This window comes from Argopecten irradians, chromosome 1 (assembly GCF_041381155.1).
Source record: "Argopecten irradians isolate NY chromosome 1, Ai_NY, whole genome shotgun sequence".
NCBI classification, from domain to species: Eukaryota; Metazoa; Mollusca; class Bivalvia; order Pectinida; family Pectinidae; genus Argopecten; species Argopecten irradians.
In genome coordinates this window covers 21,078,489-21,103,205 of record NC_091134.1, presented here as the reverse complement: position 1 = coordinate 21,103,205, position 24,717 = coordinate 21,078,489, and the positions used below count along the sequence as shown (strand labels likewise).

At 35.3% G+C, this 24,717-nt stretch overlaps 1 protein-coding gene across 2 annotated transcripts in view; it reads left to right on the top strand.

Moving 5' to 3' along the window:
* Window positions 1-2,584: 2,584 nt before the first annotated feature.
* LOC138320501 (rho guanine nucleotide exchange factor 10-like) overlaps window positions 2,585-24,717 on the top strand; it is a 45,154-nt gene continuing 23,021 nt past the window's right edge. For both annotated transcript variants that reach the window (XM_069263504.1, XM_069263494.1), the window contains exons 1-7: window positions 2,585-2,689; window positions 4,763-4,852; window positions 9,587-10,796; window positions 21,978-22,061; window positions 23,568-23,707; window positions 24,021-24,182; window positions 24,531-24,608. In XM_069263504.1, the coding sequence (XP_069119605.1) occupies window positions 4,775-4,852; window positions 9,587-10,796; window positions 21,978-22,061; window positions 23,568-23,707; window positions 24,021-24,182; window positions 24,531-24,608 (1,752 nt within the window). In that variant the 5' untranslated portion in view covers window positions 2,585-2,689; window positions 4,763-4,774. The remainder of the gene's footprint in view (window positions 2,690-4,762; window positions 4,853-9,586; window positions 10,797-21,977; window positions 22,062-23,567; window positions 23,708-24,020; window positions 24,183-24,530; window positions 24,609-24,717) is intronic.

Sequence of the window (24,717 nt, the reverse complement as noted above, 5' to 3'; positions counted from 1 at the left end):
ATCGGAGGTCACGTGATCTACACATAGGTTGACATCACTGAACTGAGATCCCGGGGGTCGAGTCTTTTTTTATTGAAACAAAAAAAATAAATAGAAATTATGCCCGGATAAGTCATTTTTAATTCAAAGATTCCCCATGTTTCAAAAAATTAAAATTAATGTAGATTTATTCCTTTCCGAGTGTGACGTGCATTTGGCAACATAAATTTGATGTGAAAACGTGAATATTAATGGTATCGATCGAAACAGCTGTTCGTTGCGAACCATTGTACGGAGGGGATATAATGGGATATTTCTTTACCCGGATGTTGTGGTACACGCAACATGACCCAGCGATGATCTGAATACAAATCATTTTTTTTACCTTCCCTAAGTTTCTATATATATATATATATGCATATTCTGTGTGTTTGCTTGTTTGCTTCATTTTTTCACGGATGGAAATGCCATTTCAGACGAGGGGGGCAAAATATTCAGGTAGATCTAGTTGCCTTTAAGACATTCATACATGTACAAGTGTTGTTAAAATTAAATTTCTGGTAATAAGTGTGATGACAATATCATCCAAGCAAAAACCAAGTAACACTGATTAGACTTTTGATAAATTACAAGTTTCTTTCTGGTATTCCAAATGTTAATTTTAAATCCTAAATTCACTACTAGGATTGCTGCATTTTATTTCATTCGCAATTTATTTTAGATTTTATATATATTAAAAAATGTGCAAAAAGGATTTAAAGTGGCGATCACATATTATTTTAAAGACATTAATTAGTGTATTTTTTTAGACCTTTTCCTATATTCATTGGCTATGGCAGATCAGTCAGAAAATAAACATAGATTATACAGAATATGTCGATCTAACATATTATTACAGTATATTGAGGATTTTCAAATCTCCCTTATATTATCATCTCGTAATATGTTTCTGATATTTAAAAGCGTCAGCGTGCGATCAGGATACAGCAAAGATGTATGAGACAATTATTTTTACCGTATATATAATGAAATAATCGATTACATAATTAGTTGCCAATATGTTTGTTACTTCACGCGCGATTTTTTTTGCAAAACATTTGATGTCGGCCATTACTCTGGAACATCACGACTTTCTAACTCTGCCTTAATTCCGCCTTAGGCCTCTGATCGCCGAAAGGTTTATTGTGTTCTAATTTAAGTTTAATCATCATAATGCCTGTTTCCTTTATCTTCTTGTATTTTCTATTGTTATTTCTATATCATATAATCGCTTTTGTTAAAATGTGTGTCTTGATAAAGAGACATGCAGCCAGTGAAAATTCGAATTCTACAGTATATTTTGTCTACACGGCTAGGAAACTTCATTGCCTCATATATATATATATATTCAGAACGAGTTTAAAAACATCATCATTTTTTTCAACTAGTTTTATCAAAATTCTTACACCAGAGCACGGTCAACTGATATCGGACAAATCTTTTGGTGACTTTCTGTCTACTCTACCTGGCATCAGAATCAGAGACATATATATAATTTAATTACTATTTAATTATCTGTCGGAATTAAATAAATGTATTATCACGCAACTGACGCTGCAAGTCAAGTATACACGAGTTATGCCCCTTTAAAAACACAGGTTTGAAATGTCCTTAGCACTGTTTGGTTTTCTATTTCTTTATTTCTGTAAGGTTTGTTTGTTTTGCTCTCTCAACGGCTATTTAGGACGTGCCGGATTAAAATTTGAAGAAGATCAAGATGCCCGGAGAAATATATATATAAACTTCTCGTGTTATCTGAATATCCAGTTGGTATTACTTCTTTGATCCGTATATAAAAATATATATCACTAAACGTCAGAATAGTGAACATATGGATTTGATCTAGATACATGTATAGTACAATGTAGAGGACGAGTTTTATCGATTTTAATTTAGACCACTCACTAGAGATCGTAAGTGATCAGAACCCCTGGAGTATCGAGGATGACAAAAGGATCAATAGATAAACATGTACATAACACACAGTAGATTAAAACAACAACGTAGACAAGTCAGCTTTCCTCAGACAGATTAAAGGACTTTTCAATAAAGAGGGCTAAATCCTGTAGAAGTTGTAGATTATTAGAAGACAAGAGTCTGTCAATTTTTTAAAATCTGTTAGATGATGGTTTTGAAATTACATCTCTATGTCTTTTAAAAAGTGTTCTCATTGTAGAGCTAACGAAACACTTAAAAATGTTACAAAATTTGCATAACCGCTGAGGACAGGGAATCTTTTTTACCCTACCCGCCTCAATTTCTAAACTGTGGTTGCTTATTCTCAGTTTTGCGAGCAATTTTCTATAACATAGATCTATAGCTGCCACGTGGATATCGGGCGGTACATGATGAACAAATTAAATTCCGTGTCAATTAAATGACGTTTCTGATCTCTAAATCTCCCTCCTTCGATTATATTTATATGGGTTCGTGTTTCTGCAATCTAAGGAAAGGGCACCTGCTCTAAATTAATTAGTGCTACCACATTCAAATTTCGCGCCATCGCGACATCTCCAAATTTGACTTATCCAATCAGAGACGCCGTACTATCTGGCCTTTGGAGAACGTCAACAACAACTACACGTGACGCCTTCGGTACTTCCGTGTCATATCGGGTCAGCTATGACAAGATGGAGTTAAATTTACAGACGGTCTGTGACGGTAATGGTTGGTAAGTAGGCATTTGTTGCTTGAAAATGAACAAACTCATGAGTTCTTTATAAAATAGGATTGAATCTACGAGTTATATATTGATTTTGGAAGCAGACTTCAGTCCGCTCCCGTAGACCGAATTCCAGCACATCGATTCACCAGACACCTTAAGCTCATGACGAACTGCACAGGTGGAATTTATACGGTTATGCACATTTGTGGATAGGTTGTAGACAGTCTACTGTTGTTATGCATTGGAAAATAAATATTACTGTAATATACATGTTGAGTATGATCTCTAAATGATTGCAACACTAATTATGTTTCTAGACGAACTGAAATAAAAAAAAAAAAAGTATATAAAATTATAATATAGGCCTATGGTACTCTGGATATATGCCTGATGTTCTACACTGTAACATTGATATTATAAAAATCGTGTAATATTGTGGATTGTTTGTGTTATGATTTCCATTGAATTTACTGTATTTTTATGCTTAGACATAGACAAGGATTTATAAGTGAGAAGGATTCGTGTCTGTCTCTTTACATTACTAAACACCACGCGAGACGCCTATGAACCGGGAATAAAAACCGTTTTTCTCAACAAATACTTGTCTTATCAAGTCAAACGAAACACCATTGTAAAGTTTATTAAATTTCACGACGTTTATAACTTGCTTTAAAGACGGAATATTTAGGGGATATGTCTTAAATTTTCGTTAAAAAAAATTGACAGCTCATGAAATGACAGCACCGCTTCAGAAAGTAAGACGGTAACCCTCGCACCCGCAAGCTACATCAAAGGCTGCGCCGGCGGATATCAAAGGAAAATCAGTCGTTGCCCAACGTCACGGTCAGTGCACAAACACAAAAGCGCCTGCCTTGGACTTCCCCAAAACCCAGTGTGACTTATCCTTCTCATATACGTCCTTGGACATAGATAAACAGCTGAACTATAACATCTTTAATTATAAATACATAATTTATAATATGTAAGAGTTTTGGATTTTAAAGAACCTCTGGAGAAAAACCAAAGACCCTTGATCATGATCATGACCTTTATGAGCGAAAATTTATTATATTAAGCTTTATATGGGCATGCCACTATATAGTGAGAGGGGGTCAGTGATGTGTTTCATGTACAGTCTAAAAGTTCTACTGCAACTGCAAGTAAAAAGGTACACACAAAAAAGTTGTGTTTCAAGTTTTAGAAATTTAAGAGATATTAAGGAAATCATATTACCTGGTAGTTAAATGAATGTAGGAATATTTGTACCTAAATGCCCTGATGAAAGCCGGATAGGTCCAGCAGCTGATGGAAAGATGATATCATATAAAATGCTTAGTATATTAGTAATATGCTTCTGTAGAAGAACAGGGAAAATACACATTCCTGTCGAGTGCCCCGACCAGGAATCGAACCCGGGTCTCCGGCGTGGAAATCTACGGCTCTACCGACTGAGCCAAAGAAGCATGCTCCGTCAGCTGAGTGACAGAGACCGTATTTAACACTATTTACAAGTCACACTGACCCGCTCCTTTTACACTACTCCCCCTTTTTTTCTTGAGATTTCCTTAATCTCAACCCGAGACACTTTAACCACCTACCATGGGTTATTTAGTTGGGCGCCAATGTAGAAGAACAGGGAAAATACATATTCCTGTCGAGTGCCCCGACCAGGAATCGAACCCAGTTCTCCGGCGTGGAAATCTACGGCTCTACTGACTGAGCCAAAGAAGCATGCTCCGTCAGCTGAGTGACAGAGACCGTATTTAACACTATTTACAAGTCACACCGACCCGCTCCTTTTACACTTCAGTGAGACAACGCTCTAAAGTTGACCTTTAAGAATAACTCTTAATATTCTTTCACAGGGACACCAATTTCAAAACATAAACACAAATCATTTATCGAAATTTTGTACTCTTGGAAGAGGCTGTCTAATAATGAATTATCAGATCTCTTTATACAATGTAGTACCAAAGTACATATCTTGCAAACAACTTTATCTTCAGTTTAGCATTATAATTGTAATGCACTCTTCATATAAACACCAATTTCCTACTGTAATCTTTTTTCTCATTACAGAGAGAGATAATTATGGCAGCTAACCAGGAATGGCCACCAGGTGGCAAGCATGGAGATTCGGAGGCTGTTTATGCATCTGTTCCTAATGAGGTAATGTACACAGGTGTCTTAGAACAAATGAAAAATAGTTCTGAATCAAGGAATCCGATAAATACTGACTAGTCTTTATCACACCTGTAGTAAAATATATATCCCTCTGTACAGTACTGTAACACATTTATCTATAACTAATTAATCATCAGTCTCCAGTGGCCATGTCAAACATTTCAAGCACTGTTATCAGTAATGTAAGTTTTTTTTGTATAATTTAGCTCCATCACCTGGTATCATACAATGCTAGATATTGAAGTTCTTTTGTACCTACTGGTGAAAATATCTTTATGCAATCAGCATAATGAGATATGTATGGATTATTCATCAAATTTTGACAGTTGGTCAATTTATTAGTGAAATTTTACAAAGGGTATATGTATATTGTGCATGGCAGCATTTAGACTTAATGAGCTTGTTCAACCATGAAGAAATAATACACATTAGTTGATTAGTGACAGATGTATTTGACTGCCTATAGAATAATTACAGAAACTATTTTGAATATTTTGTTATATATATACATTACCCAACAATTTTTTTCTCAAAACTCAACAATTTTTTTCTCAAAAACAGAAGTCTAGGTGTTAAATTCGATTCAATATTTTAGTATTATACATTCATTTTTTGGAATATTGTTAATGCAGGTATTCACACAAAAAGTTCTGTAAGCTTTAACATACCTAACTTTGAAAGTGATGACCCCTTTTCATTTCTGATTTTTTAACTCTCTATGTATGTAAACATTAGCTGATAATGCACCTCTCAGATTACATCAGTGTTATATACTCTACAGATACAGGTGTAAAGCAGGAAGTGATCATTGTAATGACGTACTACATATATACCACACTATGTTTGTCTGTGTCTCTTGGCTGTACATATTTGTACTACTATATACAGTCATGTATAGTTAATCATGGTAATGATGTGTGCTTTTCATTAATTCTATATATATATATATTTCTATATAATATACAGAACCTGTGTTTTTGAAGATAATTTGAATGCTTTGATAACTTAAGATGGCTTGATATTTCAGAATGACATCACTTTCTTACTTTCATGAATTTTTATGTCTTAGAATATTGGATGAGACCTGCACTCATGAGAGTTTGGATAATATAGTAGATTACCTTTATTAACAATTTGGCTTTAATTAGCAGAACTACATTAACTATGGTAACATCCTTGATACTTCAGGGGTTACTTTCACTGTCACTATATCAACCCCTGGAATTCCGAATATGTCATAGCAAAATAGAAGGCAACAGAAAACACTGGGAATTTGGTCATTTGATGTACGGTACATGTACATCAACAGAATCGAATAAAGTTACACTGATGTTAACTCTATGGCTTTGAAGTTGGGCATCACTCTCTGTAATCTTCAGGAAGTCTCAGCAGGCTTGTGATTGGTTAGTTTTTTCTATTGATCTGCCTTCAATTTTACTATTAAGGTAGATAGTCAAAGGATGGATAAAAGTAACCCATGGAGTATTGAGGATGCTACAGTAACAACAGAGCTAAAATGGGCAAGACTTTATTGTATGAATGGTTATCATAAGGGTGCATGTAAAGATGGAACAACTGAGGGATGTATACACATTATAGAGATTTTTAGTTAGTTCTGTATTACAACATATCTTAACTATGGTTTATTAAATGTTGGTATTTGCTGATATCTGTAGCCAATTCTGATAATATTCATGGGACTTTAGAGCCATATTGATTATCTCCAATGTGCCGAAACCATTTTCTATATTGTCAAGGGACCTTACTAATGGTTGAAATACAATATAAATTTTGAGAACCTAGGAAAAGGTATGTTACTAGTTGCAGAGATTAACAATAGTAGAATTTGAGTACAGGAAACTGACCAGTGTCCCTAGTGACTCCTGTGAAGGATGAACTTAAGTTTTTAGGTCAGCTGCTGGTCAACACAAAGTGGTCATTTTGAAATAAGGTCAAGGAGATGGTGGTTATAATTTTGTATCATGTAATAATTCCCCAGGGCGTTATATATTTAAAACACTCTGTATGGTAATGTACCATGGCAAAGTCATGACATTTTGACCTGTATATATCATCTGGGAAGATGTCAATAACGGATCTTCAATTACACAATTTTGAAAAACAAAACAATTATTACTCATTTTCAAGGTAATAACACCACTACCTGACACTACTCAGCTCTTAAACAACAATTTTAGGTAGATAGTGATAAGATGTTGAACTTTAATATAACATTATGAATTACTGTTTGAGTAACACTAAATACTTTGGCACTATTTATATGATGCTGTTGATGATTTGAAACATCTATTGGTAAAGTTTCTGTTTCTGTTGATCAGCATTGCCAAGTCTCCCACTGTGATATATTGAAGAAGAAAAACTGATGCAATATTAATAGAAATGCCAAGTGTATCCAAGCACAGGCGTCTGCTTCTAGATTTGGAAAAGAAAATATAATAACCTACCCCTATGACCAAAACTTTTTTTCTAAAACCAGAAGCAGATGCCTGTGATTATTCCGTTGTCGCTCATTTAAAAATACTCCCTTATATATAGAATATCAGATTTTGTGAACACACTCTGCCAAGGACATAGGATTTGGCACTTTTTGGAATTTTTTTCAACAAGATTTTCAGCCAGCACCATTAATAAACTTTCTATCACTATATTCAGATCGTATTACAGCAGACTTTGAAAGTCACAATCCTGGTTATTATACTGTTATTGTTTAAAACTATGACTTAACTTCCTCTAGGTGCTCAATGTGAAAAGATTATTTACAGGGTTGGCTCCAATTTTGAATACTTATAATCAGGATAAATACCAAGGTCCTGTTCTACAAAATATCTGAATCGCTGACCATGAGAGACAATCAACAAGAAAATGACTATATCTGAAGACTTATTTCATATTTCACTTTTAAAATTGTTTCCAAATTAACAGCATCACTACCTTGCTGTAGTATTCGTATCAAAATCACAAATTTTGTGCATCATTTTCTTAACTCATAGCTAGGGTGATGTGTATTTCATGCAATAAGCAATAAAAGCACAAGAGGAAGTTGGAAAGGTTTGCAACATTCATAGCAAGGCTGTCTCCAGATCAGCTGTTTTGATGGTGTATTAATTAAAAATCCTTGAATTTTGGACTTGACACTGTTATTTTATAATAAAGTATGCCAGGTTAGTGTTTCTCTGGCATTGTCCCAACCATCAAAGTTGATGGGAGATATATACCAGACACTGTTGTTGTCTATACATTCTACATGTGGATATTTACCACCACAAAGAAGAAAATTATAGACTCCAGCTATTAAAACTAAGGCTATCACCAAACTTAATTTCATTTATAGATATGTAGGATATTCTGATTCTGTTCAGTGAAGTGTGTATACTGTACATAGATATTCAGCTTATGATACGTACATACAGGTGAGATGATGGGATCTGATTACAGGTAAAAGTTATAAAAGTTTATTTTGCTGGATGTTTTGATAATTATATAGGTCATATTCTTTACCACTGAGATACCAATCCTTATATGACCTAGGTATAGGCTGTTTGTGTCCTCATATAGATGTACATGTATTATCATAATTGTCACTTTGTATAGTGTCTTCCCTTGTTGTTGTGTCTTACCTATAGTAAACTTTTCTCATGTAATTACAACAATTGGTACTCTGCTATATACCATGTCCTTGAATGGCCCTGATTGCATTTTCCATAGACATCAGTCCATATGCAATTCTAGTTATTCAGGGTTTCTATAGGAACCCTGATAGTGTGTTAAGTACGTTATCCAAATTGACATTGAGTCTCAAACACATTAATATGATCCTTTTAATGTCACTTTATATAAGATTCTTCCTATTTGACATTGTCATTTGACATCTATCCAAGAACAGTGTAATCTTTATATATGACCTTGAATATTTGTCCTTTAAAATACCTGTCCTCATATGACCTTGACTTTTGGTGTCCTTGCAAATTGATATCAATACTTACATGTGAAGTTGTCTGGTGGTATCACTTGAGACACATGACTTTCAATTGGATTGGTGCATTATATATTTTACCATAATTAAATATCATAATGCATCAGCTTTAAAAATACATTTTAGAAAAAAATGTGTTTCATACATGCATAAAAACCATAGGAAGCGTTTCTTGTTTCTATTTGCCTACTGAAAGCTTTTGTATACAATGAGACAGGTTCCCATACTGTTTTGTACAAGTTAATTGTAAGCTTTCTGTGTAATTGACAGAGCTGTAAGTCCAGATGTTGGAGGGCTACATTTAGTAACTAACCCCAGGTCACCTCCAATGATGTTATACACTCTGGTAGTTTGTACTGATGCTGAGTTTTATTCTCACTGTCAATGTATAGAAATCAGATAAAAGAGTACAGATTCTGTTGCTATGTATACATTCAGCTGTATTTAAGCTATCTAGGACTTGTGGACTTTTCCATATCAGGTTTTAGCTCTACATAGCAGAATCCAGAAGTCGGAAGGACTAGAACTGTGTTAAAAGTTTAAGGTATTAGAATGTTTTAACTATAAACTGATTACCAAGGTTTTAAAATAAGCTGTAAAAATTAATGATATTATACTATAATTATAATCAGCTTGTTTACCTTTCATCTTCCAATTAGTCCTAAGTGTAAATAGTAAATAATCTATCTAAATATCAATAATCACATGTACATTCAATATTGTAGGAGATAAGACCAAAGCTGGATTCCTCGGATGATGACACAGATCTTTACGTGGACGCATTTTCCACAGTCCAGGGTCAAGGTCAAAATGGAGATACAGGTATGGATTTTATTAGTAACAGATCTTTAGGTGGGACAGCCCCTCCAGTGTATGATGTGGTTAAGGCCCCTGTTTCGCTGTATGATATATCTAAACCGGTGGCTGACATGTGGGAACCGCCACCAATGTCAAATGATGGTGACAAAAATCCATCTATCGGTCAAGCGGAACTGCTTGTCAATGAGACACAGGACGATGGGCCTGTGTTCAATCCTGTGGTGCACTCAGACTTTCCTGTGTATGAATTGGCCAAAAATGTAACCCGGTCATCCGTTGATGAGGAACCTGAATCTCCACTTCCTGAACTTAAGATCGTAGAGGAGGATATTGGAGTACAAGATGATAACTTTTACGAGGCTGTTTGTGGAGACAATGATATAAGTGATCAAGCGGTGAGTGAACAGGGGGTGGAGTCAAATTATTTATTACAAGATAATGGTGACAAATGTACAGTGGATGATGTTCCTCAGTGTGTCGGTGATAGAAACAAACCAGCATGTATACAGGAGGAAAAAACAAAGGCACCACATATAGTAGCAGAAAATCAGACAGAGGCACCACCTGTGGTAGAGGAGAATCAGACCGAGGCACCACATTTGGTAGAGGAGAATCAGACAAAGGCACCACATGCGGTAGAGGAGAATCAGACAAAGGCACCACATGTAGTAGAGGAGAATCAGACAAAGGCACCACATGCGGTAGATGAGAATCAGACAAAGGCACCACATGCGGTAGAGGAGAATCAGACAGAGGCACCACAAGCAGAGCCTGTTAAGCTTTTGACTGAAGCAGATTACAAAAAGGATGATAAGTTTATCTACGATTTAGCTGGCCCAATTATAGACAATGAAAACAATGTAGGTACGGAGGAAAAGGTGAGAGAGCCCACAACATGTCCTGTATGTCCTGAAGTGGCACCCAAACCTTTACGCCGTAAGGAAAGCCTACCAGGGAAGAAGTCTTTACGGAGCAGTGGTGTTTATGAGGAGATCTCTATAGTTGACATGTTGCCACAACTAGTGAAATCCTCCGTCAAACCAAAGATTAAAAAGCGGCAGTTGTCGGGAGGGAAGTCCCAGAGAGGAGGTAACAAGGGGGACACACAAAAGAGAGGTAACTCTATGTAACCTGGTGCACCCTGTGTTTCTGTCGCCACGCACCCTGGGTGTACTTAGCTGTAGTGCTTTACTGCTGTAGTGTATACACAGCATTCTCTAGTCTTAACCAAAAATCAACTAACAACTAACCAACTCACTGTTAGTTGTCACAGATTTTGGATGAGACAAAGTATTATTCAGGAATGGCAGTGTCTTCTTTATTTAATTAATTTTTCGTTGAGTCTGCATTGATATAGATGAACACATGCTATTTCTTCCCTAGCTTGTAGTGGGTAGTATACAAATACGTGTATATATACATTTCATAGACACAATTTTATTCACATTATTTTGAAATTTTGTTTTTTGTTTTTGTAAATATTTCTTCTTGTTTGTTTGAAAGTCGTACACATCACTGTACTTTTGTTGTTGTAGTGGCACTTCACTATATGCTGATTGTGTTTGTGCTTTGGCCAAATCTGGATCCCTGAGTGTGCTAGATTTATCACTTTTCTTTCATAATATATATGCATATATTCAAGCTGTAATGGTGGTTGTGCTAATTGCTGAACTCACTGTGTATGCTCCTAAAACTTACAGTGACACAATTGATGTAATTTCATATTATTGTACTTAGAAAATAGTAGCAATTCTCATTTGGCTAATTAATCTTTACAAAAGAAGTAAATTGATAGAATTATTCGATAATTAAATACTTATAGATAGTTTAAATTTGGCAAGCAGTCATTAATGATTAATGCAGTAAATATGCAAAAAGTTTTTACATTAACTCAGATTTGGATCATTACATATCCAGAAAATAGATTGTAAGAGAACCATTAGTAAAAACAGCCAAACCTGTCTATAAAGGCCACTCAAGGGGCAAAAAAAAATGGTTTTTATAGCCAAATGGTCTTTATACACAAGTCAAATTGTGTTGAAACTGACCATTTACGACACTTAAAAAATTAGTCTTATTAAGTAGGTGGTCTTTATACAGAGGTGGTTGATAAGGCAGGTTTGACTGTATAGGACATATTGCATTGCATAAATGATTCACATTTTCCCTGTGCCTTATATATATATATATTTATATGTGTAACATATTGAGTTGACATGATATTTGGCGGGGTGGGGAAGACAAGGCCAGGGAGACCATCTTTATACTTGCCTACTTCATGTGACAAGTGGATTGGCCATGGTTTGCAGCGTGAGTGGAATTTATAATGATACTGCTTGTTAAGCAGATGATAATGTGTATAATTCACGGTAACAAACATTTTAGTATCAGGAAAAAATGTGTTACAATATCACGTATAACAGTAGACTATCTATAATTGGTGTCAAATCAACAAACCCCGTACTGTCAGCATGGACTTGTCTGTTGTATGTAACAGACCTATCAGATGATACAGTCTAATTTTCAATTCACAAATGCCTCTTTGTGAAATCGCAATTCCATTACATAATTGTGCATACTGATATACATGTATACAATCATATCCTCATGGTGCTGTTACATGGGGAGCGCGAGTCTGTGATGGAAAATAACATAGAAAAGTGTTTTCAGGGATAACATCTACATAACAGCTGCTAGACTGTTGGTTCCAGACATTTAAATAATCAACAAAAACAAAAATTGGCACCTGTATAGTAGAAATTTAGCATGTTGTAACAAAATAAATATAGACTTTAAATTAAGGCCATAGAATTCAGTCTAGACTTTAGTCTATATAAAACTACAGTTCTTGATAGTTTTGATGCGATACTGCAGACATTTTTTGTTCAAAGAGGTAGCCAACAGCTGCTACACTTAAGTCAATATTTATTTGTTGAAGCCAAAGTTTTTGGAATACATGTAGATTATAAGGGCAATGACACAGTTCTGAATTAGAATATGAGTGTTTGAGCTCTGTAGTTTGTTCAAGTGAAAATCTTAAGTTTTAAGGATGGTTTTGGACTTTAAAAATGATTTGAATACATGTATATATGAAAGATTTTGAGTGTTGAAGGATGTTTTAAGTATTCTATGATGATTTTAGGTATTGAAGGGTGAATTGAAGTATGACAGATATTTCTTAGGACATGTATTTTAGGATTATTTGAGCATTTATGGATTAGTTGAGCATTTGATGATGGCTTTGAGCATTTGAAAGTGGTTTTGAACATTTGATGGTGGTTTTGACCATTTGATGGTGGTTTTGAACATTTGATGGTGGTTTTGAGAACTGAAGATAGGTTAAATCTCTGAAGATTTTTTTCTACCAATGAGATTGTCTTAAAGCTGACAATGCAAGTTAAAAACATGCATTTGAAATTAAAAAAAAATTATTAACGAAATATTTTTTTCAAATATTGTTTCTGAGACATCCCCTAGTTATGACAGTGTGGTATCTAAGGAAGTGGCAGCCATTTTTCTTTTGCTCTTCTTAGTAACCTTCACTGGCCAACCCCCTATATAAAGCACGGGACACTTGACACGTGTCATTCTTAACATGTCTTGTCTCAGATACACATGCCCCGATATTGGAAATAACAATGTCAAATTGAAAATAAACATTGCACTAACCTGCCAATATTTCATTGAAGTAATAGATGAATGTGTTGTCAGCTATATCCCAACATATGTCCAATACGAACTAATAAAACACTTCAATATACACGAAGTTTTACACGTACATGTACATCGACACGTGTGTGTCCTTGATAGTTGTCGCTCGTTCGGGTCAGGTACGGTAAATTACGTTATACTAATTTGAGTGCATCAAATACGAGGACATACGTGGAGATAGGCCCATGGGCCTCTTGTTGACTTCTAAAACTTGCGTTGAATTTTTGTATAGATAAAAGATTTTAAAGACAACTTGAAGGATGTTTTAACATGTAATTGCTGAAAAATGTCCCATATAGTTTTGAAGGGTGAATTGAAGTTTTGTTTACGGATATTTCTTAGGACATGTATTGGAATGCTAGGATTATTTGAATGAGCATTTATCGATTCACTTTGAGCAATTGATGATGGCTTTGAGCGTTTGAAAGTGGTTTTGAACATCAAAATGGTTGTCCTGAACATTTTGATGGTGGTCATAAACGATTGAGAACAACGAGTAGGTTATTTAAAAAAAAAATCTCTGAAGATAATTTTAACTTGCATTGTCAGCTTTAAGAACATCAAAAGATTATATGATTTTGATCATTAAAATACAGTTTTAACATTAAGCACAATGATGACAATGTAAGTGAATGAGGGCAGTAGGTCAGTCTCCCTTATAGTAACCTAAAACTTATCATGTTCCTGATCTGGTCATGATCTTATCAAGTGTTTAGGCGACACTAAATACACTACAATAACATACTGTCTTACTTGTACTCTAGATAGTCAGGATCTTTCCTCTGTATAACAACAGGGAATGGTGAACTGATAGTGATACATATTGTACATTGTAAAGTGACATTACAAATTTTACTAGTAACAGAAGTCCTTTATTGGTAAGAAGCAATTTTTAAAGGAGGCTCACGATGACTAGGCTGGGAATTTGTCAGAATCATATCAATTATCTTGCTCATGTGAAATACATGTTGTTATTTATAACTAGCTTCAAGATTGTTTTCAGAAATCATAAAGAAATATTTGACAAATATCTAAATGTTCATTAAAGTGAGATGTGAACTTTGGAATACAACAGTGTCTTTTTTTAAGGTTCTGATTCTCTTTTTTGTTAATTTTGGCTTTGATTAGAATAAGCTCAATGTGGGATATCATTATAGTTATGGCTAAAATAGTCACTGGTTAAAGTTTGACAGGTAGGACAATATTGGGGACATGTAGGCATCATTCTAGACGGATAGGAGGTTAGTGTAGACAGGTGAAAAGCTAAGAAATAATAGCTTACTTAGACAGGTAGGACCTTAATAATGAAAATTAAAGGATAAATATGCATAGAAAATAATTATAGACAGGTGACACAATGGACATCTTGTCAAGTAAACATCTGAAATCCATAATCAGAGTTGATGATACTGACAATACCCGGGAATTACCCATTACTCAGAGTTTATTTATAGACTTTGACACATCTGTATCGCTCTGGTTACAAGGGAGATAACCCTTGTCACACGGTCGGTTGATTTTTTCCAATAATGACTTACCTGATGCATATGCTACCTGTAGTACTACACAGATGATTAATGAAGTCAGGCTGTTTGGTTGTGGAGGATGCTAGGCATTGTCAGTGGAAGTACTGTTGCAGGTAAAAATACTAAGTATTGGTATATATCTAGTACATGAAGGCAAATTAATTCTAATAATTAGGTGTTAAATTTTAAACGGATTATGTTACAATATCTGAAGTTTTGTGTATAGTATTCTAGAAATCATGAGTAGTGTTCATTCTTTTGTTGTAGTAGTATACTTATTTTGAAATGTTTCAGTTGTAATTGATAAATGCATGGAAATTGCTCCTCTAGATATTTTTATTTGGTATATGATACTTCCTTAAAGAGAATAAGAGAGGTTCAAAATATATAACTGTATCAATTTATCATTAATTGCTCCAATGTAGTTGAATACAAAGAAAAGGAAATACATTTCTTTTTACCTTTTCAATCATTTTTGCTATTTCCTCAATGAACTACAAGTAAAGGAAATTTGACCGCTGGAAGCAGACAAATGGTTTATACCATTTGGAATTGCAATAAATAATTGATTGAGTTAATTTCTTCCTGAAAATTGTGATGATATATATGTTGGAGCATTATAGACCTTCCAGGTTTAAGTGTGGTAAGACTCGTACAGTTGATAAAGTGCCACAATATTTACCTTTACACTTTTATTGATTGGAATATTTGATTTACCAAGTAGTAATGCTGCAAATAAAAGCAAAAAGCCTTCAATCAGAGGAGAAGGTCATAGAGATGAGTTATTATGGTTCATTTTATATTGATAATACCAAGAACGTCAGAGAAACTTCAAATGTCAAGGTAAAAAAATATCATACAATGTCAGGGTCATATACGAACAATGCATAAGAAGGTTATGAGTGTCAGCATATGTTACAAGAATTTATGTAAATTTTAAATGGGTCATGCAGACATCAAGAGTTAGATCAGAAACAAGATTAAGAGAATTGATTCAATGTTGGTTACAAGGTCATATTGCAATGTTCATGCAAAGATTGTTGTTTTCGTAACAGTATCTGTTTAATGCAAATTGATCAATATTTGTTAAGTTATCTTTATTTCAAAGAGTCAAATATTGTATTCTGCATCTCAGAAGGTCCCCAAGGTCATAGAAATATATTTATATAATTGTAAAGTTAAAAAAAGAAAAATAAATTAAAGATATATGATAAGAATTTCCAAAAGAAATCTTTGTTTTGAGGTCAAAGGTTACATGCAGTCACAGGACGGTTCAAGTGGTCAAGCAGAAAGGTCAGAGAAATGTTTTGGTGAAACAGTTAACCACACTTTATAGAGAGTGAGTGGATAGACATCTTTGATAAAAAAGGTGACAGATAGATAATTCACTGTGGTTATATGTGTACACTCAACAAAATACTCATACATAGAGAGCATCTCAACTATTGTGTGGGGGAAATCTTATCATTCATCAAACCTCTTATGTATAAAATACATGTAGATAGTGTAGCCCGGACAACAGGAAGTGTCTGTAGGGGAAGTTATAGCAACAAGAAGTTCATAGAACTTGAACACCGATTGTGACTTTAGACGGGGCATTTTCAGTAGTGTGTGTGTGTGTCCAGGTATAAAACTAATGGTACACTCCAGTCTTAGAATGGGTGAGTTTTGTTTTGTCTCAGCTCTAAGTTAAGGTTTAACTTGTAATGAGATGGTGTGTCTATAGATCTAGAGACAGTTGTGTATATTAAGTTTTAAACTAGGTTATTGTGCAATCTTCTTAAATAATAAATGAGGAAGTTTATATCTGCTGTCATAATTTTGATACCTATTCAGTAGAGGAGTTACGGTTTCCTTCAACATGAAATGGAAAGACATATAGCCATAGGGTAACCTTGTATGTCTACACTGGCCTATCCAATCGTTTCCTGTACACTGTCCTGTCCCATCGTGTCCTAAACACCATCCTGTCCCATTGTGTCCTGTACACCGTCCTGTCCCATTGTGTCCTGTACTCCGTCCTGTCCCATTGTGTCCTGAAACCTAGGACATACTATTAAGGATTTTAAGCAATCACTTTAAATATTTTACCATTATTGTAAATATCACTATACATCTCTACAAGCCTTTTTTGGCTTCCCAATGATGTTGGACTGATAAAAAACTGATGAGAAACTGTACACTGTCCTGTCCTATCGTGTCCTGTACACCGTCCTGTCCTATCGTGTCCTGTACACCATCCTGTCCTATCATGTCCTGTACACCATCCTGTCCTATCGTGTCCTGTACACCATCCTGTCCTATCATGTCCTGTACACCATCCTGTCCTATCATGTCCTGTACACCGTCCTGTCCTATCATGTCCTGTACACCGTCCTGTCCTATCATGTCCTGTACACCATCCTGTCCTATCATGTCCTGTACACCATCCTGTCCTATCATGCCTGTAAACCATCCTGTCCTATCATGTCCTGTACACCGTCCTGTCCTATCGTGTCCTGTACACCATCCTGTCCTATCATGTCCTGTACACTGTCCTGTCCTATCATGTCCTGTACACCGTCCTGTCCTATCATGTCCTGTACACCGTCCTGTCCTATCATGTCCTGTACACCGATCCTGTCCTATCATGTCCTGTACACCGTCCTGTCCTATCATGTCCTGTACACCGTCCTGTCCTATCATGTCCTGTACACCGTCCTGTCCTATCATATCCTGTACACCGTCCTGTCCTATCATGTCCTGTACACCGTCCTGTCCTATCATGTCCTGTACACGTCCTGTCCTATCATGTCCTGTACACGTCCTGTCCTATCATGCCTGTACACCTCTGTCCTATCATGTCCTTACACGTCCTGTCCTATCATGTCCTGTACACGTCCTGTCCTATCAGTCCTGTACACCGTCCTGTCCTATCATGTCCTGTACACTCCTGTCCTATCATGTCCTGTACACCATCCTGTCCTATCATGTCCTGTACACCTCCTGTCCTATCATGTCCTGTACACCGTCCTGTCTATCTCCGTCCTTGTATCGTACACGTCCTGTCCTATCATGTCCTGTACACCATCCTGTCCTATCGTGTCCTGTACACATCCTGTCCATCGTGTCCTGTACACCGTCCTGTCCTATCTGTCCTGTACATCCTGTCCTTCAGTCCTGTACACGTCCTGTCCTATCATGTCCTGTACACCGTCCTGTCCTATCATGTCCTGTACACCGTCCTGTCCTATCATGTCCTGTACACTCTGTCATCATGCCTGTACACGTCCTGTCCTATCATGTCCTGTACCCTGTCCTTCTGTCCTGTACACGTCCTGTCCTATCATGTCCTGTACACCGTCCTATCTTCACTCCTGTCCTATCATGTCCTGTACACCTCCTGTCCTATCATGTCCTGTACACCTCCTGTCCTATCATGTCCTGTACACTCCTGTCTATCATGTCCTGTACACCGTCCTGTCCTATCATGTCCTGTACACCGTCCTGTCCTATCATGTCCTGTACACCGTCCTGTCCTATCATGTCCTGTACACCGTCCTGTCCTATCATGTCCTGTACACCGTCCTGTCCTATCATGTCCTGTACACCATCCTGTCCTATCATGTCCTGTACACCGTCCTGTCCTATCATGTCCTGTACACCGTCCTGTCCTATCATGTCCTGTACACCGTCCTGTCCTATCATGTCCTGTACACCGTCCTGTCCCATTGTATCCTGTACACCGTCCTGTCCCATTGTATCCTGTACACCGTCCTGTCCTATCATGTCCTGTACACCGTCCTGTCCCATTGTATCCTGTACACCATCCTGTCCTATTACCGGGATATGTCCTGTACACCGTCCTGTCCTATCATGTCCTGTACACCGTCCTGTCCTATCGTGTCCTGTACACCATCCTGTCCTATCATGTCCTGTACACCGTCCTGTCCTATCGTGTCCTGTACACGATCCTGTCCTATCATGTCCTGTACACCGTCCTGTCCTATCATGTCCTGTAAACCGTCCTGTCCTATCGTGTCCTGTACACTGTCCTGTCCTATCATGCCCTGTACACCGTCCTGTCCTATCGTATCCTGTACACCGTCCTGTTCTTCAGGGCAAAGAGACAGGGACAAACACTTCTTGTTCATTCTCATTATCTTAATGAGCCAATGAATTATAACTTAATTATACTTTGGAAGTGGGTGCCATGCAGGATTAACATATATAATTCATGAAAGAAGTTGAGTTTGGTAATGAAAATGGGATTGAATGTCCACAGTGGGCAACTGTAAAGGTGCTCTTAGTAAATGATAGTCATCTTCCTGTGGCAAAAGAGTTCAGTGTCAAAGTGGAGCAGTTGCCATGTATGGATTGTAGGTGGATGGTTTTTCTCCTGGTAATTTGACTTTTTGCCACCATTAAACCTGGCTCATAATGAAATGTTACTGAATATCAGAAGAGCAAAATGTAAAAAAATTTTTTATGAAAGCACTGATATACACAATGTAATGTTGGAAAATGATATGGTATGGTGTGACATGAATTAGGTTTTACCTGACTGTGATGATGTCATATGAATGAACCACATGATGTGCACCTGGTGCATTAAGAACTGTTCTAATAACATTACATGTCTGAAGTCATTGTAATGTTGTTTGTCAAGGTAAAATCTTCAGTGTAGCCTTAACAGTTATTTTTACCTGACATATATATTTACACACGCAATATAATTAGGTATTGTCGATGAGCTCACATGTGTACTGATATTCTGACATAGAAATAAAAACGACAGGATTATGCACAGTCAGAGATCCAGTGTGATTATAATGTATATGGAAGGATCTGTGTTTCTGGGTAGTAGTATAGACGGTAAGGCTTGATTTGGTAGGATTCTGTTCTGAGGTAACTATGGTAACTACTTCAAAGATTCTCCATTAATTTTGAGAGAAACAATGATTGGTTGTTGATTGTGATGGAAAATCTTGATTTCAGGACATTCAGGTTATCTAACCAAAAGTGTTAAGATTATCTATTTAGTCTATAGTGACCATGCTTCGAGTTCATCTTCGTCCCCTATGCACTTTTTGCCATGTGTGTAGTCTAAAAGTTTCTTATTTTAAACTTCTTCTATGTTCCATCAGCCAGATTGAACTGAAACGTGCCTGGATTTATCCCCAAAAGCACAATAAGTTCATACTTTTAAGTTTAGTTTTAAAATCCAAAATGGCTTCCACAGCCATCATCCGGTTAAAAATGCATTTTAAACTCATCCAGTTTCTAGAGCAGTGTAATAAGAGAAATTTGTTTTCTGTGGCAAACAATTTTTAGTCTTAACGCTACATCATATATGTGTATAGTCATGTACATGTAATTATTTCTCTTCTAAGACTTCTTTGTAATATGCATGTTTCTATCACCTTGTCAGTTCATGTTTTTAGGGTTTTTATTTTTTACGTATAATCTAAATTTAGTTTATATCTATGAATTCTTGGACTTCTTCCAGGAAAGTTATGTTTTTTTTACTTTTACCAAATAAACTACATTGCAATCTAATTTGCATGGGTGTTTTCTTGACTGTAAGGGATCTTTTATTCTGTATAACAATACAAATACATAATCATCTGTGATAATACAGTATATGTTTTATATATTATCTACCGGTATGTACGGTATATTAACATTACATGTATATTAAATAATCTTCAACTTCACTGTTTCAGATTAATCTGTTTTAATCTCTGTGTTAGTTTATATATTCTGTCTTTGCATATTGCAGAGTTACCTCCCTTGCTGGTAGGTATCCATTATGATGTCATTTTGTGAGCGAAACTTCCGTTGTTTTCTCTGAAAAGCATGATGTTACACTCGCAAACACATGACGTTATAATCAATACCTATCTACAATAAGGGCAGATAACTCTACAATATACAGATATGGAAAAGTTAATTAATTTTTTTCTTATCATGTAGACATGAGTGCTGATGTTTAGACATTTTTTCTATGATACTTTCTTGTTTTGGTGATTTCTTTGTACCGTTTTGGTATTTCTCTGATTTCAGTTGATGTTGTTTGTGTTTGATATTTTATATTGTGAGATTATTGTAAATAAAGAATTTGTGTTTGAAGTTTAAACATTTAATTGAAATAAGAAAACAGAATTTTAAAAATTGGTTTTTCATTGTCAATCTTGATTCCTCTGATACCAACAATTTTGATATAATGTACTCATTAACAGTTTCTGTTGTATACTTTATAGTGGTTAAATTTCTTGGCTGGTTTATTTTTACTATATTCATGCTTTCACTGAAATCTGTAAATGCTTAAAACCAGCAAAATATTCAGAAATTCATTGACAACGTACCTAAGAACAAAAAATTATAGGTATAAGTGAACCACAGACTTTAACATCAGTGAATATGCTCTGTATAACCGTAAAAATATTAATATAGACCCTGAGAATTTAAAACGGTATATGCAGTACTCAAATAAGCTATTTTAAATTCATTACATAGTGTATCTATTAGGTGCTAATTGATATTTTTATTCATAGATTTTTACTTATATTAATTACATGTAACAGGTTTAACTACAGAGCTGAATTAACTTACAGACAAAAAGTACAAATTAAATCATTAATGTATTGATTAATGAATATATAACATAATGTATTCATGCAACAGTTACTTATAAACCATACTAAGTTACATGACATTGTGTAACTATAATGCAATTAATCATACACTAATACATATATATCCTGATATTACTATAACCATTTATATATTAGAAATTTGAGAGGCACTATACTTAAAGCCATTAAGATAATAGCAATAAAAATGAATAGATCTGTAGTGCTAGTAAATATTAGCCAAAACTACCCATATAGATAATAATTTCTTATATTAATGTAATCTGAATCTTTTCAAAACGTCAAGTGATTGAAAAAGTATTTTGAATTAATAACCAATTATAATTGAGATCAATTTTTAAAAAGCAAATAAATAAATTCAGTTACAGTATTTCTATGTGCTGATATAGTTTCTAAATCATGTGACCTTTGACCTTATGTTGTAGGGACTGCAACAAGTCAAAGGGTCCCGGGATGGCCCCCAGAATCTTCTGACGGCACTTTGTACACAGATGTCTATTATCCTGGAGGTAAGTCTTGAGTTGTCTGTCCTTGAGTCTAACACTCAAAATGTATCCTACGGAAGCTGCATGCTTAGACTTATCTCCCCTTTTAACTACAAGTAGTTATTTGCTCCTGATCTACATCTGCCAGTTCAGTCATGTCATCGCAATTTATGAGGAATATCCCATTGATTCCATGTAATAAAGTAATCATTTGCACTATAGCCCATTACCTTCTTATCTCCCCTTTAATGAGTTACATCCCCTTAATCTGCACGGGAAATGCCCCTGGCTTGTTTACGTGCAAAAAGTGCTGTCTATTAGTATCTCCTTGACATTGGTCTGCATGTACGCTATACTTAAACTGCCAATTTTAATCCATATATTTAAAACCCTTTACATATATGAGATTAACAAGATTGGATCAATATTTCTAGATATGATATAAGTTTCAGTGGGTCCAAGTACACCAGCTTAATTTCATTGGTGCATACATCACTATTTGGAGGCATGAATATAAATTGCTGTTGATTATTTAAATTATTTAAATCTATTATATATATAACCAGAGCAGCTTAAAGTCTGAACTGAAGTAAATACAGGTAGCTTACAGTTGTTTATACAATTCTTATCAACATTTGATGCAAAATCCAAAACATTCACTAATCTACATGTATTTTAGTTGTGTAATAACTGTACCAATTTATATCCCTTTGGGGTTTTCCCAAGATATTATGCTTCAGTGCTATAGCACTATAAAAAGGGCAACAGTTCCACTATACAAGAAGACACAACATGAATATACCGCAGTCTCCCAAAAACATGCACCTCGCACAACATACACGCAACACACCGCATACATGGGAGGCCATCCTTACATGACCATAGCTGTTAATAGGACGTTAATTAATCAAACAAACAAACCAAGATATCCATTGAGTTGCTGGTTATAATTGGGAAATGATTGAGTTATATAATTATTTCCTTTTAGCTGTCTGAGATATCATTATTCTTTAACTTATTTATAATCTCTTAACATAGTTTTAAAACAAAATTTCCTGCACTCTATTTGTTAGTAGATTTATGACTTTACAAATTTGTTATGTGACTAATTAAAGTCAAGTTTTAAATTGTGTTACCACTTTATACTTATAATTTCAAAGTTATACAGATTTATGGCTGTAAACAATGCAGTAGTTGTATGGAAAATATTTTTCTGTGTTTTCAAAGAATAAGGAAATATAACAGAAGTAATTCTTGTAAAGCTAATGAAATAGTAATAATTCATACAATTTATTGAGGATACCGAACCTTTTTAGAAAAACTAATTTTTTACAGGGTTTTAAGATAAATTTCTACGTATATCTGAGTTTAATCTCAAGTAAATATTGTTTATCTGTTAATTACACCACATTTGAAAACATTAAACACATTAAATATACATGTAGAGAAGTACCTGACATGACATACATGTTTGTGGATGAGCATTTTGTCAATACAGTGTACATGTAAATATCTTTGATTGCTGTTCAGATGATGATGAGTATGCTCTTTCCCTCGATGGTGGATCGACTGACAGCGAGTTTGACACAATATCAGACCAGGAGGAGGCAGAATTGGCTGAAGTCGATGATTATCCTGATAAACCCCTCCCAAAGCCTCCACCCAAAAATGTAAGTTATTCACCATACTTAAAGTTGTCAGGCATATTCCTCTTCAAATTATCATACAAACATATTTGTGCACCTGCCCACACAAACTAGAGTAATTTGTTGTACTCAAATCATCATAAAAGCATAAAACACAAGACTTTAAATTATGCTTCATACCTGTGTTGAAGACATCATTTCTTTTTAAATTGATTTTTGTGTGTGCATTTCTCTTTAGTCACACATTATGCACAACATTTTAAGGAACCGTCTTGAATCCTTAAAATTTTTCATTATTGAAACCTTTTCATTTACCCCAATTTTTTTTTTTTAACAGAAAGGAATTTTTGAGCGTATGAAGATAAACAAAAGTATAAACAAGAAAATTGACAAGTTTTCACAAGAAGAGGCTAGTCCGTGTCTACCAGTCAAACTGGACACCAAACGACATCCTCCCCCGGAGATGCCTGCCCCTCCGGCAGATCTCACGGAAAAACAGGTACTGTATTATGAAGTGTTTTCATGACTACAATCCACTCGGATTTTACCTTCACTTATTGATAACAGTAACAGTATGTAGAAAAACAATTTCTGATCAGTTACTGTGCCCCAAATATGTACATACTCATCACCCAGAGACAGAAGGCTACAGGTAAAATAATGGGATATTGTAATCACTAGACTATTGATATGAGGTATTTATCGCATTCACAAGTTTTTTTTATTAAGTGTAAAAGAAAATGTTGTTAGCTAGGTCATTTAACAGATACCCACTATAGATATTGCATGTTTACATTTTTACTTTGATCATTGTAAAACAAAAACTATTTGGGTTTATATTTTACAGAACAAGAAGCGAAAGGTGATTGAGAGTATCATCAACAGTGAGAAGTCCTACATAGACTCTCTGGACAGGGTGGTCAATGTAAGTATAACAGTGAGAAGTCCTACATAGACTCTCTGGACAGGGTGGTCAATGTAAGTATAACAGTGAGGAGTCCTACATAGACTCTCTGGACAGGGTGGTCAATGTA